Raw genomic sequence first — 16,361 nt, forward strand, 5'->3', positions numbered from 1 at the left:
GAGAGGGGTCCTGCTTCCACAGGCCAGGGAGTCGGCTCCAAGAACTAACTGCACAACGCACGTGCTCGTTTCCTCAAGTCAACACACGCACGTCTGTTCTGATCTCCGTAAGAGGAGCGGTCTTTCGGTTGTACGTCTTTCTGTGAGGGCTACGACAAGATGTACTGGGCAGGGTCTGTGTCCTGAAGGACTAACGGCAAGGCCAGCTGCTGGTGCAGACCTCCGCAGCCTCCTGAGGGAGAGGGGTGCAGGGCGGCTCTCCTCTGTCTCAGAGGAGAGAGGCGTGAGTTAAAGGCACCACTCCTGGGTGGGGATGTGGGCTCTGCTGGGCCTCCAGTGGGCGTCCTGGGCACTGAGTCTGAGTCCCAGGTCCTGGGGAGGGGTCCGGTTAGGGCCCCTCCACTCTGAGCCCTGCTGGGCATCCAGGGCAGACCCGTCCCCTCTGAGCCCGTGGCCTCCATTATTCTGGTGGAGACTATCCTACCTCCAGGGTCAGAGGGGGACCCCAAGGGCTTGTGTCTCATGAAAGCCACAGCCCAGTGGAGACTATCCTACCTCCAGGGTCAGAGGGGGACCCCAAGGGCTTGTGTCTCATGAAAGCCACAGCCCAGTGGAGACTATCCTACCTCCAGGGTCAGAGGGGGACCCCAAGGGCTTGTGTCTCATGAAAGCCACAGCCCAGGGGCTCACCACGTCTCAGCAGGCCTGGTTGCACGGACAAGAAGAAGCCCCAGGGTCACTCTGCAAACAGCAAAGTCAGATGACCACACAGACCACCTCTGGAAAAGCAAAGTGGCCCTCGCTGACCTGGGCAGCTTCCTCCCTTCCATGAAATCAAGCCACTGGTATAGACCCCACGCAGGCCAGGAGGTGCCGAGAGATGGGGGCAGGAGGGAGGAGGGAGGGATGGAGGGGACGGGAGGCCCTTCTCAAAGGCATAGCCTAATCATGCTGACCCCTATGTCCCCGGGCCTGCCCAGAGACATTGGCCGCGGCATGGCAGCCACTGTTCATGGATACATGGGACAGCTAGGGGTACACCCTGGGTCTCTGCCCAATTACTTTACTTCAGTGGAACATTCTTCCTGCCAAGAAGGGAGCATCGACCCCCCTACGGCTGGCCGCCCAGAGAAGTCAAACTCAAGATTTCCCTGTTATGGTTAGCAGAGCTCCGAGGGGGCATCCCAGGCTAGCAACCAGGGTGGAAGGTGTCAGGGCCCTGGGATGGGCCACTGGGGGGTGGTGGCTCCGGTCACAGTGACCCTGGACCTCAGAGGAAGCCCAGACCTCCCATGTGGGCCCACCCGGCTGAGGGGACCTGTTATGGCACCGACACTATCTTTCATTACCACGTACGGACTTGCCCCTTGCCGTCTCTCCCTAGAATGGAGGCCCACGAGGGCCAGGTTTCTTGGTCCACATGATCCCCAGAGCCCTGTACAGGGCCTGGGGAAGATAACAGGGTCCCAGTAAGTACCTATGGAAGGAAGGAAGGAGAGGGAAGGAGAGGGGGAAGGAGGGCAGGGTCCCGTGGCTCTCAGTCCAGCATGGGGATGGAGATGGCTCAGTCCATGCCTGGAGTCACTGCCCTGCTCCATGTCCCCACACGAAGGAGCACTCCTGCTCCCAAGGGCCCTGCGAGTCCATGACTGTTCTCACCATGCTCAGCCTTGGCCCTGGCCTGACTCTTTGCTCAAGTCTTCCTACTTGTGCTCCTCCAGCTCAGCACAGGAAAAGGGCCTTGGCTTGGCTGCACCCCAGCCTTTCCATCCTGTGAGGCATCCAGGGCCAGGCACTGGGGGCTTCCCTGCCACGGATGGGACCAACAATGGGGACCCATAGATTTTGTCACTGCAAAGACAAAATACTCACAACCAGGTCACTTAATATGGAGCCGCATGGGAGAATACGGTCTCCAAGGCTCTGAGTTAGGTCCCAACATGTATCTGTAACATTTCTCCCTCTCTCCTTCCCTTCCATCTAGACACCCCCCCATCATCCATCCATCCATCCATCCATCCAACTACCCGTCCATCCATCCCTCTCTCCATCCATCCATCATCCAACCATCCATCCATCCATCCAAGACTCCTGCGACTACCCCCGTGGGACAGCCTGGTACTCACACCTGGGATATTAAATTCAGTGGGGGTGGGGGGAGTCGAGGGGGGCAGCATTCCAGGCAGGGAACAGGTGGGTCCTAGAGTCGTGTTTGCTGGACCTGGTGCCCAGTGGTGCCCAGTAAGTAGCTCCTGAGTAAGTGAATGAGATCATTTTGGCAGAGATCTGAGTAGCCTCAGATTAGCGAATCAGCCCGTGTGGCTGGTGCCTAGGGAGGCAGGTGAGAAGGAGGCCGCAATGGCCTGTGACGAGGAGGACTGAATTAGGCCTGAAATGGGGTCACTGTGACCAAGGAGGAAGCATCTGTAGGTGGAGGAAAGGCACGAGACACACAGCGCAGGGGGACAAAGGAATGAAGGAGGGTGGGCTCCGAGGCCAGAGTTGGCCCAGGCAGGCCTGGGGAGGGGATGGTGCTTCTCTAGTGGGATCGAATCGGGGGAGGTTCTGCAAGTCACTGGGTCTCAGACGAATGCCAGATGTTCCACTAAAAATAACCAAATATGTCATTTTTGAGCTAAATCAGATAGCATCTTCAGCTGGATTCCCGGGCGGGCAAGTTGTATCCAGTACCAAAGGCTTCAAAACACGTACGGGGGGCCAGCGGGAGGCAGGAATGGAGAACATTCCATACACAGAGGTTCCCAGCCTGAGATCTGGGACAAGGCCGCCATTGTGAGCTTCCCAGGGAAGCGTCTCCACCCGCCGCTTCCGAAGGATCTGCCCTTGAGGGGCAAACATGGGCACGGGAGGTCTGTTCCGCACGCTGAAGGAAGTCTGCAACTTGTTTGGGAAGCGGGAGGCGGCAAGGTGGGCGCAGGGAGGAGCCTGGAAGCCAGGCGGTGGCTTGTGTGCGGGACGGCAAGACGGCAGGGAAGAACCTTCCGGAGTGGGGAGGACAGAGAAGATGTGGCTGTGGTGGGGGTGGGGACACAGGGAGCCTGGGCACATAGGATCAGGGAGAGCACTGAACAAACAGATCACTCAGTGTCTCCAAAGGCATAACCCAGGGAATACCGGCTCAGTACCGCTTCCATTAGAAAGCGCCCTGGGTCAGATAAGCTGAGAGGCACTCGGCTGAACCACGTCCACGAGTCTCCCCAGTGTGCAGAGGAGGCCATGGCTCTCTGTGGGGCTGGCCCCGGTGGCCCAGGAGCCGTGCGTGTTCCATCAGGCCAAACGCCTGCCAGGGGCAAGCTGATCATCCAGGGGAGATATAGGCTTTGGGGCAGGCGACGAAGGCCACAGTAGAGAAACACACCTTCGCCTTCACACATTCCCCACAACCTGCCCGGGCACCTCTCAGACCCAGAGGGAGGGGCGCACTCCAGCGGGCCGGGGTTCCGCCAGGTCCCCCCACGCGTGCGGTGGGAGTGTTGCTGCCCTGTGGGTCGCCGTGTAGCCCCGTCCCGCCCGCGGCCCCCTGCCCGCTCCGCATCCACTCACTTTTCTGTCGTTGAAATCCACGTTTTCGCCTTCATAGTCTCCCTGCTCGGGAGAAAAGGAAAAGCGTCAGTGCAAACGGGGGTCACAAGGGGCTCAAATCCAACACTTCCAAACGCAGTCAGCGCCGGTGGCTCTCGTGGGCATGGCAGGATGACCCCAGACGGCAGCAGGTCACGGCCCAGGGAAGGCTGTCGGGAGCCTCCACCTTGCTCCACTGGGGGGAACGTGCGTTCCACCCGCCTGGAGGCCCCGGAGTCTGGCCCGACCAGGCAGGCCTCCGTTTCACTCCCAAGGGCAGGAAGCTTTCTGGTCACCGCGCAGAGATCAGTGACCCCACACTCCCATTTCGCACATGGCCAGACTGAGGCTCAGAGAAGCCAAGTGGCCCTGACATCTCGGGGTGGGGGTCACCGGCCCAGCAGTTTGTGAGCAGGACTGGGGAGGGGGCTGGGGGACAGCTGCACTTCTGGAGCCAACGGGCCAGGTGAGCACCCGCCGGTGGAAGTGTGATGGGGGCGACGGAGGCCCCTGCAGCCAGGACCGCTGGTGGGCACCCGCGGGGTCGGAGCCCTGCCCTTGAGAACACAGCAGGTCGCAGGCCGAGGCAGCGGACTCCGCACGCCCACGTCAACATTGCACTCAGCGAGCACTTGCCAAGTGCCACAGCGTTTGCGAGACTCATGCCCAAGGAACGGCGGCCAAGCAGGAGTGTTTCTGCGGGGCAGGGGACATGGCGGGGGAGGCAGATGCAGGGCCGGGCCGGGGGAACACGAGGGCTTTGTGTGGAGGCTTTGCCGGCCCTACGGGGGGAGGAGCTGCGGGGCAGTGGCTGTGGGGAAGCGCGCACAGGCGGAAGGAACGGCATTCCTGAAGGCACAGAGGTGGGGACCCTCGGTCAGTGGGCCCAGCTCCCCACAGGGGACGAGCAGGTCAGAGTTGGGGGTCTGGAGGGATGGCCCTTCACGGTCCTGGCAATCAGGTCTCTCCAGTCCAGGGTCTTACTGGAAGCCCTCTTGTTTCTGCCCCCTCTGACACCCATTGGGAACCATTCCTTGCTCGCAGATGGGGACACGAGGCACAGAGAGGACAGGGGCTGCCTTTACTCCCGGCTGTGGAGGGACATGGCCAGGACGGGCCTCTGGGTCCCCTGACGCCCAGCCCCTCCCCTCTCTGCTCTCTCCTGCTTTGTGGCTCCTAGTCCTTGGGGCAACACCCATTTTGGAACGTTCTAGAGGCCCCCAGTCCGGGGTTCCCACACTACTCAGGCCCCACAGTGCATTCCCGTGCCCCTCTGACCCTAGCCCCCGTTTCCATAGCGACAACAAGAGGCGAATCATCCCTGTCCACCCCAACTGGGCCAGCACGTGGCCGTGGCCACAGGCTATATTTGTCGGGGGATACCAGAGGGATTTGGAGATCCAGCTCAGGAAGCTGGCTACTTGCTCTGCAGAAATGGATACATGCAGAGTCCCGGTCCCTCTGCCAGAGCGGGGGCGGGGCGACGGGGGAGACCCAGGCAGGGCACGCATTTCGTGGACAGGCCGGCCACAAGGTTCACACCCTTGGGTGAACCGGGACAGGGTTCCTGCCACAAACGTCCCTGCCTTGGTGGGCTCGCTCTGCAAGAAGGGAGGCCAGGGGTGCAGACGCTCCATCTCCCAGCCTGGCTGGGAAGGCCTGCAAGCCGCTGACATTTGCAGGAGGGCCAAAGCAGGAAGCCGAGACCGCAGGATAATTAGAGCTCCCTGGGGGTGTGGCCCGCGGGGATTTGGGGCGTCCAATGACGCAGGCGCGAACCCTGTGTCAAGGTCACTTACATCGTGCAGGGGGTAGGCAGCTGAGTAAACGCCATTGGCCAGCAGGCTCGTGATACCTTCGAAACAAAGGCAGAGGGAGAATTACGGACCAGATACGTCTCCCGCCACTCTCTCTGCAAACAGAGCAGTCCCAGGACCATGTCAGTTGCCGAGAATTTTCGCGAAGCCTGCTGCACCGGGGCACAGAGGGCCAGGCCACTGCTCTGGTTTCCTCCCCAGGTTCCACCAGGAGACGGTAAAACATGCTCTATCGGCAGGATTAGGAAGACACAGAGAAAACCCCAAGAGACAGTCACGCCTGGGAGGAGGGAGGCACCCGAAGCCTGCGATTTTCCAGCTACCCACACCTGCTCGAGGGCAAGCCTGCAGAGGAAAGAAGGTGGATTTCCAGGGGTTAGAGAAGCTGAATCACGAGGGAAATACGGGGGGAAATTGATGGTGTCGGAAAACACACATACAATTTGGAATTAGATTTCAGGTTGATTGGAAAAGCCAAAGGGGGGGCCTGCAGGCCCCGCAGGGGGGCGGCACTTACCATATTTACTACATTTTCGCCTTTTATTTAAAAGGGCAGAGTCCTTCTTTCTTCCCTCTCCTTGCCCTGTTTGTACATCGGGCTATTAGTTACACGAAAACGTCTCAAGGGACCAAAGCTGCATTCGGGGGAGAAAGCATTCGCTCATGGCGGTCCACACGCCTGGGGGAGGCGAGGCGGTGGCCGCGGCCTTGACGGGGGCCAGACCCTGCCCTGGATGCGTTGGGCAAGTCACCACACCTGAGCCTCCGTGCTGTGCTGGGAAGGCCGAGCCGGCCGTGCATGGAGATGGAGGAGAGGGGGGCTCCGGGAAGCCTGATCTCGCGCACACCCTTGCGGGTCAGTGCTGCCCCAGAGTCTCCAGGAGCCCTTTGCTGGTCACGGAACCCCTGGCCTGGTCAAAGAGGCTTTGCAGGTGGTGAGCGGGGCAGCTGTCTCAGTGGCCTAGCCGGCCCAACCTTTACGACGCCACTGGGAAATGGGGGGACGTGTCTTCCTGAGGCCCACCTAAAAACAGACCATCTCCTCTGTCAGTGATCTGGAAAGATCAGGGTGCCTGAGGGATGCTTTGAAATCTAAACCAGAGGCAGGTCGGAGCATCCCGGTAAAGCCCACATGTGTGAAAATTCAGCTGTAATAAGAGCAGACGTGGATCTAATCCAGGTTCACTGCCTCCTCACTGTTCTAGAACACTCAACACAGGAATGCCACAGGGCCTTTGCACAGGCCTGGATCCCTCATTTTCTTCAGATCTCTGCTCAAGCATCTGCATCTCCTCCTCAGAAAGGTCTTTTTCAATCATTGTTCCTAAATCTCTGCAGCAGCCTTCCCAGCCCCTACAAGATGATGTTCCGGCTTTACTGATTATTATCTGTTTCCTTCCCCAGAACGTAAGTCCCCTGAGGGGACAGAACCCATCAGTACTTTCTGCAAGTTGAATGAGTGAATCTGGAGGTGAGTAGGGCTTTCAGAAGAGGCAGCGAGGTGGAATGGGGGTGCCGACGAGGACCCCGATCTATCGGCCCTGTTAGCAGGTCCACCAGAGAACGGTGGGGAGCACTCCAGATGCGTGCCCCTGGAGATGACCCAGAGCAGGGATCAACTCTAGCTGGGAAGTTCCCAGACCCTGGGCTCTTAGCAAACCTTTGGTGCAACCATGCTCTGGAGGGGACCCTACAGAGACCTACAGGACTTAGGTCTAGGACAGAAGCCACACTTCCTCCCACCCCAGGTGACCAGGGCCACTCTGGACACTCTCGCTGCTCCTAAGGTGGGCTGGGCCTACAGCGGACACTTTCCTCAGGCTCCTCCTGACCCCTGGATGGGAGCCCCCCATTCTCACTGACCTAGGACACAGGCTCAGAGACTGTAGGTCTGAAAGAGTCCCTGTGACTGGCCATCGGCCACACTGGCTAGGACACTTGCAGCCCACCTGACCCTGAGTCCGTCATCTCCTCCCTGTGTCCTGGGCCCGGCCCCCAGTGCACCCCCACACTGCTCTCCCCGCTTACGTCCCGGCAGGCATTCTCCCCTCTGCAGGAAGCCAAGTGCGCAGGGAGTCTCTCCTGGACTCACAGACCCCTGCCCACCAGCGCGGCCCCGTGGCCCCGGAGGGCGTGCGTGACGCACAGCTCTGAGCGGGCGTGCACGAGCTTACGAAGGAGGAACCCTGGCAAAGGCTTTCCTTTGCTCTGAAGTGTTTGGTTTTGGCGACCTGAGCCCATAGTGGCCGGCGGAGGCGAGGGACCCCTGCTGGGGCGGGAGTGGGGTCAATGGGATGCACTTTGGGCAGGGAAGTTCTGCACCCGTGGCTTGGGGTGTGATCCAGAAGGTGCCTGGCCAGATGGATCTGTGCCAGGTTCTGGATTCGGGCTGTGTGTCGAGGACGGGCCTTCCAGCAAGGCCCGGTGTGGAGCTGTGACGGTCCCCAGTGGGGAGCCTTGCCCTCCAAGCTGGGAGCACGTCCGGTGCGGGTACTGCTTTGGGCCACCACCACCCCCGCCAGAACCCCAGCGACGTGCCCCTGGACTCTAAGGGTCAAAGAGGGTGACGGCGCCTTGGTCACCCCTACAGCTTCCAGCAGCCAGATTTACCACCCCTGCAGGGAGAGGCTCAGACACCCCCACGAGCGCCACAAGCCAGAGAGAAGGACGCCCCGTACCACGGCCCCGCGGGCCTGGAGCAGCCCTCCCGTCTGACGCAGCTACCCGGGCTTAAATCAAAACCATCTAAAAACCCCCAGACCAGCTGCCCGCCTCCCACGTTGATGATGGGAGGCGAGATTAGGGCTGGGAGGGGCGCTGAGCTCAGGCCCCAGCAATGTCCTCACCCATGCTGTACTTGGCCTTGGTACACGTCGTTCTCTTCAGGATCTCATAGACCTGTTGGGGAGACAAGAAGGAGGGGCAGATGGTTACTCGAGGCAGCCGTGGCACGCGGAAACTGTCCCACGACGGCCGGAAAGGGACGTGCTCGCGCATGACCTGCGACAGCCGCCCGCTCTCCTCTGAGGACAGAAGGCAGGCCTTCCTACGGACGCGTGTCCCCAGCGCCGAGGGTGTGCCGTGCTGAGGGAGGAGCTGCCGGGACAGGAGGACGCCGGTCTCTCCCTTCCTTCCCTCTGTGAGGCACCGACGGCATCCTGCTTTTCGGGGTTGAGAGTTGTCCCTGGCACCCCATGGGACGGGCTGCTCTCCTTTCCGGCTGGGAAGGCAGGTGGGATTCCAAGCTACGGGCACCGGACTCATAGGACCCCTCCCGGGTGTAGCCCTTGATGCTCAGAAACCCGAGGTGGGGGCAGGTTCTGGGAGCCCATCCCGCCCTGCTTCGGGAGGCGGCAGAAGCCCCCTGCAAGGTCCCACGGCACCCCAGCCCCGTGCCTCCTTGACTAACAAGACATCTCACTTGGTGGCCTCGAGAGCCCCAGCTCAGGAGTCTGCCTGCCTCTGGCCCTGGCGTCACCACGCGCAGGTGTGTGGTCTCGGGCAAACTACCTCACCATCCCGTGCCTTAGTTTCCCTACCTGCAAAACGGGGTGACCGTGACGGTCCCTCAGTGAGAGCGGCACTCTTCCCTCCAAGCCCTCAGCTCCCCCACCGGCTGCCAGCGGCCCCCGGCCCTGTCCCTCCCTCCTGCATCTCCATCCATCTCGGCTCTGGCCCCACAATCTGGCCTCCCAGCGCTCTGCTCCCTCTCCAAACCCTCTCCCGAGAACCAGGGCCTCCCCCCTCGATGTCCTTCTGCGAGAAGCACTTGGTCCCCGAGATCTACGAGGCTGCAGGGCCGTGGCCACCCCCTGCTCTGCCTTCCCCCCTGCTCTTGTTCCCGAGCACTCCCTCCCTCCTGCCATAAAGGCGCCCACTGCCTCCTGCTTCCTCCCACCAATCACTGCCACTGACTGCATTAGTGACCCACTCGGGCCATATCCCTGGTCCCCCGCATCTAACTGGGGGCCCCATCCTGACCTCGCTGACTCTCCTGGAATTACTGCCTCCCATTCATTGGGTCAGGGCCTCATTCATGACCACCTCTAAGCCTGCACCTGCCTCCACCTCCCCTCCCACAGCTGGCCACTGGCCCTCATCTTGCTCGAACAGATCTGACCACATCCTCAACCTCGCTCTGCAACCGTCTATGGCTCCCTGGCATCTGCAGGCTGAAGGTCTGTGTCCCAAGACCAGCACGATCAACCCTTCCTACTGATCCTGATGCCTACCCACTTGCGTGCTGGGTGACCCCGATGCCAGGAGCACGGGGAAGGAGGCAGGGAGGGCCGTTGGTCTCCATACCTTTGCCTAGAATGACCTTGCCCCAGCGCCCAATACTGTCGGGTCTCCAAGGCCACGGGGCCTGACTACCCAAGGACAAAGTTTCGAACTGTCAGTTTCTCTGGAGCCTCGGCCGGTTTACAAACCAGCCTTCGAGGTCTCTGGGAGAGCCCCCGAGCCCCCCAGAGTAAACCAGACCCTTCAGTGACCAGTCACTGACAGAACCACTTTCTGCACTTTGGGATCACGGACGGAGCTCTGTTTCATAGCGGACTCCCCGTGAAACGGGGTCTGGAGCTTTCCATCCACCTATTCCGCACCCCCTCCCCCCAAGAGCAAGAGCAAATTCACAAATTTGCACAGCCGCAGGTCATGTGACTTCAACAATCATGTTGAAACACACACGTGACTCGGTTTCCGCAGCCGGTCATTCCTCCAATCCTCTATTGCCTAAAGATGCAACAAAAGTCAAAGTGGCTGCTTCTCCCAAGGGGTGGGTCTCCAGGGGAGCTGTTTCCCTCCCCACCGGGACACCTGTCGGCCCCGAGACGCTCCAGCTGGCTGATGTCTTCCCATCAACAAGTTCCTTCTTATTTACTACGATGAGCTTTAATTGCTAAGATTAATTAGTAACACGCGTCACGTAAACCACTGCACTGTGGCCCAGGCCACCCCACACGGAGGGGCACCGTGGCGCTCTGAGCGGGAAGCCAGAACCATTCTGATGCAGGCTCGGTGCCTCCCCAGGTCACGAGGATGGGAGGGGACAGAGGGCAGCAGATGGGACCCGGATCTGTCTTCCTGGCAGCGGCCCGAGCCCCACTCACCAAAGCAACCCGAGCCTCCTCTGGCCACCTGCTGGCCTGGGGATGTGGCCGTGAGGGGCAGTTATCTGCTCAAGGTCAAGTGGCTGCCCTGCACCTCTGCCCCCCAGGCTGGGCTTTTGGTGGGGGCGGCGGCAGCAACAGCAGAAAAGCCTGGTCCTGAGCTGTGCATGGCCCAGCTTGGCTGGTGGACAAGTTGGCGGCCGATGGATAAACATTAAACCAATACCTTAAAGAGGGCAGGGCGGCCTGGTCTGATTTCAAACTTCATTCTCTCCTCTGGCCCAGCCCCGGAAATCTGCCTCCATCTGCCTCCGCCCCTCCTGCCAGGTCCGCCCCTGTGCGGAGAATCTGCAGCCGGGACCCCACCAGCTCTGCTAAGGGCCCCACGCAGGAAGGCCGGGGACAGGTGCTGAGGGGTCTGGAGTCCCCCTGCCCTTTCCTGTGGCTCCACCTGGGGGAGGAAGGGTGGGGCTTCCCCTGCTCCCCCCACCCCCCAGCCGCCCCCCTCTGCTTTATTATTCTAATTATCGCTGTCACAGGCAATTAGAGCCGGCTTCCACCTGGAGGAGCTTTGCTGAAATGAAATTATCACCCGCTTCTCCCAGGGGCCGCCTTGCTGGGGAGCCAGCGAGTCCCACAGGCTGTACTTACTATTGTGCTCCGGGTTTTGCTGTCGAAAAAGGAATCCTTGTCAGACAGGTCAAATCTGTTGAAATAGTGAGAAGAAAGAGACACACAGTTCACGGGAGTCGGCTCTCCGGGTTTCCAAGGCCCTGGGAAAGCACACGGTCCCCGTGAGCTGTGACCATGACCCTAGGCAGGTGTGCCAGGGAAGCCCTGACGCTGGGCCTCTGGAACAGTCCGTGTCACTCCCCCAGGCCCCTCTGGGAGGCCTGGATACCCACAGCTCCCCCCAAGGATCTGACGATGCCCTCAGTCTCTGTGTCAACGCTGCCTATGGTCGGACTGTGCCGTCCCACCACGAGATGCTGCCGATCCTGAAGACGACCTCCCAGAACTCCACAAACAGGGTCAGTCCTGAGGTCTCGGCCCCCACATATTTTGTAAGGTTGCCTGAGTGCAGAGGGGAGCCTCTGGGAGAGGTCGCCCACTGCCCCAGGCACTCAGGGTACAGCCGGGGTGGCGGGGGGCGGGGATCCCAAGGACGATCAGGAGGTAGGAGAAATAACCGCGGAGGCCAGCACTTGGCCCCTCCCCGTGACTCACACATTTGCCAGAGCCGAAGCCCCAGCTCTGAGCTGAGAAACAGCTCTCCGCATCCCGTGAGACCAGTGGCATCCTGGAGAGCCCCCCCCTGCCCCCGCTTGTCATCCACGTCCCTGTGGGTCCTAGAGCCCAAGTTCTCTCTGTTCCCACCACTGCCCACACTCCAGCTCTGAGCAGCAAGGCCCCACAGACCCAGAGGGCGATGCCCCACTGCCCCTCGGGAGCAGGGTAGGATGGAAGGTTCCAGAACAGGTGCAGCCCTGCCAGGCAACCCTGCTGGCAGCACGTCCCCTGAGCCTCCAGCCTCCAGCTGTGGCTGCCTTTGTCCATGCCTCCCAGAGCTTGGCCCCTTTGGGAGGCCTGGTTAGCCAGACCCTCTCACAGGAACACGGACCCCAGAGGGATGGGGCCGCAGGGGGGCGGAAGGATGCCCAGGTCCCTGCTTTGGGGCTTTGAGACAAGCCGCATACACGCCCTCCCTTGAGCCCGTGTGTTTTCCTGAATGTCCCCCGACAGGAGGACAGGACTCGTCACCCATCCACTCCTTAGTTAACAGCGATCTTGGAAAACATCCTTGAATCTCTTCTGTACTCAAGACCTATAAACTGTTCAGAAAAAGTGCTTCAGGGGCGGAAACCCCACTGCTTGGGGAGGACGGAGAGCTTCTCTGGCCTCAGGGGACTGTCCTACAACCTGCATCTCCCTTGTCATGTACCACACGGTGGGGTCCACACAGCAGGGCCCTCCAGGAAGGGGCAAGACGGGTGGGATGGGGGAGGGGGGAGATTCCCACTTACAGGTGCTGCTTCTCCCGAGAGAAGGGGTAGGAGAGTCTCTTTGTGGTCTGGGGTCTGTGCTCGGCCACCTTGGGCTGGATGGGGTCCGTGATTTTCTGGAGCACGGAGCTGATCTTCTTCAGGAGGCCCCGGGGCTCATTAATGTGGTAGAGCTGCAGACCGGATTGGGAGGGGGCGTCCGCGTCATCGGCCGGGCCGTGACCCTTGGAATCTATTCTCAGACGGTCACAGGACTGTCCACCCCCCTCCCACTCCACCGAGATGGCACGTCCTGGGAAGAGAACTCAGGGAGGCAGAGTAGCCCCCAATGCGCCCGGTTTCCAGATAAACCCTCCAAGCTCTGACTCTGAAGACTGTCCCCACAAAGTACAATCACAACACGTCCCAGGAAACCTACCTCTGGTCTCTGCTTTGTCTCAAAAGAGGTAGCCTACAGGGTCTCAGTGGATTTGGGGGCCAGGGGCTGACGGACCCCCGAGAACAGCTTTGCCCCCACCCCCCGCTTTCCTTTCTGCACAGGAAAGAGAACACGGCCGCCTCGCTGAGCTCAGGAGCCCGGTGTCGGACGTGCCTCAGCCCGAAGTGTTCAGAGATGAAAAAGAAAGTCCCCGCAGGCCGGGCAGCGTGATTAGAGGGGGCTGGTGGGTCGGCCACGACACCACGGGGAGGAAACACCGAGCGGGAAGGCTCAGCGCATCTGTGTCTGCTCACATCCCTCCCGCATCCGCTCTCAGTGCGTGTGGTCTGGGGTCTCCGAACACCCCCCGCCCCAGGCTCGGAAATCAGGATGTGGGCGCCCACTGCCTGCCCCCTGGGTGGCACCGAAGGTCGCTCGGTTTCCCGCCACCGAGGTTCTCGCGGGTACCAGCGGACCTGGGGGGCCGCGCCCCAGCACCCACCTTCTTTGTGGGCATCTTCAGCTTCAGGAACTCGGCCTCCCTGCACAGCACGTTCCAGGGCGCGTGGATCTTTACGAATCCGACCCCGTGAATCTTGGTCTGGGGGGAGAGAAAGCCTCCGTGAGCGTGTACAGCTCCGGGTTGGAGACCATCGGCAGGAGCCGGGGTGACAGGTCAGCGGCCCCTCAGTCACACCCCCGGGCACCGCCTCGATCTGCTCCCAGAATCTCCCCCTTGTGCGTGGTGAGAGGCCAGCAGGGCCCGGAGGGGGTCCCAGGGTCCAAAACTCCCGAGGACCTTTGAGGAGGCCACGAAAGAGGACCTTTCACAACCGAGAGCTCAGGCCCTTGTCCCCAGTGGGTGCACTCGGTGCCGCCTGTCCCCAGGCAGGGCTGAGGAAGTGAAGGTGACCCCCTCTGGACACCTTCCCTCTGTGGGGTCAGGCACCCAGCCATCCCCTGGGGTCCCTGGGCAGCCCAGGGCAGGGGCTCGAGGGTGGGCCTGTTCAAGCCGGGAACCCCCCCATCCCCGGAACTGCTGGGAGCTTGGAGGAGTCGCCCCCACTCTCCCCGGGCCCGCAGGTCTGGATAGACAGGAGAACGGGAAAGCTGTGTGTGCAGCAAGGGGTACCCCCCAGCTGCACAAAAGGATGGAACGCGGCCATGTGCTGCGACGCGGATGGACCTGGGCCTCCCGCCCCATGAAACCCGCCCGGGAGCTGCTGTGTCGCCTCACGCGTGCCCTCCCCAACAAAATAACGGGAGTCGGCTCTGAGGCCCGGTCGCTGTGTTTGCAACCTCATCCGGGTAACGTTTCCACAATGCACGGGCCCATCCGGTCACCGCGTGGTGACCTGCCGCGGGAGCCGTGACCGTGCTTGATTTTTCCCGCACAAGGTCAGGGCAGCGCGGGGCCCGCAGCGCGTGGTTCTGGCGGGGGTGGGGACCGCGCTCCAGAGCAACGCCGGCCCCGCTCGTGGGCCACAGGCACGAGCCCCCGGTGACCCTCCATTCTTCTCTGTCCCCCATTCCCCAAATTTCGTGTTTAGGGGAGACTGTCTGGAGGCGCCCACAGCAGCAGGGCGGGGATACGAGGCACGTGGCTTCAGCAGACTTTCTAAGCAGCCCAAGATAACAGGGTGCCCCGTGGCGTTAGTGCCAACACAACAAAAAGCGAAGAAACAGGGCTTGTCCCTGAGCCAGAGCCGTCCATGGCAGAGGGGCTCGCGGTCCAGCAGACTCCTCGAGGGGACCCCACGGCTTAGAGCCCAGGCTGCCCCAGACGGAGGCCCCCCCCCCGGCTCTCCCTTCCAGCATCCTGAGGTGTAAGGGACTGGCCGGGAGTCCCGGGGGAAGGGAATCAAGCTGCGGGAGGGAGGGTGTCGCCAGCGCGGGCCCAGCCCCGGGCACTGGGGTCGGCTGACTCAGGGCTGCCTCTGGCTTCCAGACCCCAAGTCACGTCACTGGTCCGGGAATGGGGATGGTCCATGGGTTCACTGCAGGTTTTGGGGGTGGGGAAAGCAATGGAGCCAAAGTCAGTTGAGGATGAATTTTAAGAAAAACTTCCTTGTGGGCCGACCACGTTCACCCATCAGCCCGGGACACCGAAGCTCGCAGCCGCCCAGGAGACGGCGGGCAGCTGGGCAGCGGGCAGAACGCCCTGGGTCAGGCCCACAGACAGAGCGACAGACGGACCCCCGCGGCACCCCACCTGGGGAAGGGGACCACCGCTGGGGCCCAGGGGAGCCGTCCTGTCCTGGGCCCAGTCCTGCTCAGGGCCTCCGCTCCCCAGGGCCTCCGCTCCCCAGCCCCACTGCCTGCAGCAGCACATGTGTGTGCCCCACACGTGTCTGTCCACATGGTGCGCGTGCCCCTCACCTGGACGAAAGCCACACACGGGAACCGCGGTGGTGAGGGGGCAAGACCCACGGGCGCTCGTGACGCATCGGTCCCCCTCCGTGCCCTGCTGCATGTTTGCTCAGGCGGTCCTCACCACGAGCCTATGGGATGGGCCCTACCGCTGTCCTCGTTCTGGAGCGAGGATGCCGAGACACACTCCGCCGGCTCATCGGACGAGTGTCCTGGTTCCGTGTCCTAGTTCAGCTCTAACAAGCGACCACTGGGCGTAAGACAATGCAGACTCATTCCTTCATGGCTCTGGAGCCGGAAGTCCTAAACCGAGGTGTCCTTGGGGTCACGTTCCCTCTGGAGGCTCTTCCAGCTGCTGGGGGCTCCGAGTGTCCTGGTCTGTGGCCACACCCCTCTGGCCACCTCTGCTACCACGTGGCCTCTCCCGTGGGTCTGTTTCCAATCTCTCTCTCTGCTTTCTCTGCTAAGGACACTGTCAGTGCACCGAGAGCCCCCCTCAGCCCAGAGATCCTTGACTTAACCTGCAAGGACGCTTCTTCCAAATAAGGTCATGTCTGCAGGTGCCAGGTAGACAGGGCTTCCCGCGGAACGTGCTCGCCCCGAATATGCCGCCGAGAGCCCCACGGGCCTTTGTGCAGGGAGCCTGTCTACATGGTGAGAGGCACTTCTAGGAAGCACGGGCCCGGGAGCTGGGGCCTGGAGCTGCCTCCAAGGAACGAGCCAGGACCAGGGCGCTGAGTGCGGAGACCCGAGGGGCGAGCGCTCAGAGGTGGGCCGGTGCGGGGCAGCCTGGGAAGGGCCTGGAGTCCTGGCATGGCCCAGGGCGGGGCACACAGTGCACAGGCTTGTGAACAGACCATGCCAGCGAGAGCTGGAGGACCCAGCCCCAGGGGCCAGGGGAGGGGGCAGCCCAGATCCTCCTGCTGTCTTCGGGGGGGCCAGTCCAGCAGGCACCAAATAAGCCCTTGAGATCGGGGGCCTGAGTTGGCGTCTGCCTCCATCCCTGTGTGCCCCTGGCAAGCGGCGTGACCTCTCTGAGCCCATGTCCTCGTCTGCGAAT

General features: G+C 61.6%; 1 protein-coding gene across 3 annotated transcripts in view; it reads right to left on the minus strand.

The window, feature by feature from the left end:
- Nucleotides 1-16,361, minus strand: part of ANO1 (anoctamin 1) — a 78,615-nt gene that overhangs the window by 45,301 nt on the left and 16,953 nt on the right. For 2 of the 3 annotated variants that reach the window (XM_044260011.1, XM_044260010.1), the window contains exons 2-8: nucleotides 13,434-13,532; nucleotides 12,535-12,686; nucleotides 11,162-11,216; nucleotides 8,246-8,297; nucleotides 5,917-5,982; nucleotides 5,382-5,437; nucleotides 3,565-3,606 (exon numbers count right to left, since the gene is read on the minus strand). In XM_044260011.1, coding sequence (XP_044115946.1) covers nucleotides 3,565-3,606; nucleotides 5,382-5,437; nucleotides 5,917-5,982; nucleotides 8,246-8,297; nucleotides 11,162-11,216; nucleotides 12,535-12,686; nucleotides 13,434-13,532 — 522 coding nt within the window. The remainder of the gene's footprint in view (nucleotides 1-3,564; nucleotides 3,607-5,381; nucleotides 5,438-5,916; nucleotides 5,983-8,245; nucleotides 8,298-11,161; nucleotides 11,217-12,534; nucleotides 12,687-13,433; nucleotides 13,533-16,361) is intronic. The other variant, XM_044260012.1, reaches the window with a different exon arrangement.

The sequence above is a fragment of the Neovison vison genome, chromosome 7 (assembly GCF_020171115.1).
Source record: "Neovison vison isolate M4711 chromosome 7, ASM_NN_V1, whole genome shotgun sequence".
NCBI classification, from domain to species: Eukaryota; Metazoa; Chordata; class Mammalia; order Carnivora; family Mustelidae; genus Neogale; species Neogale vison.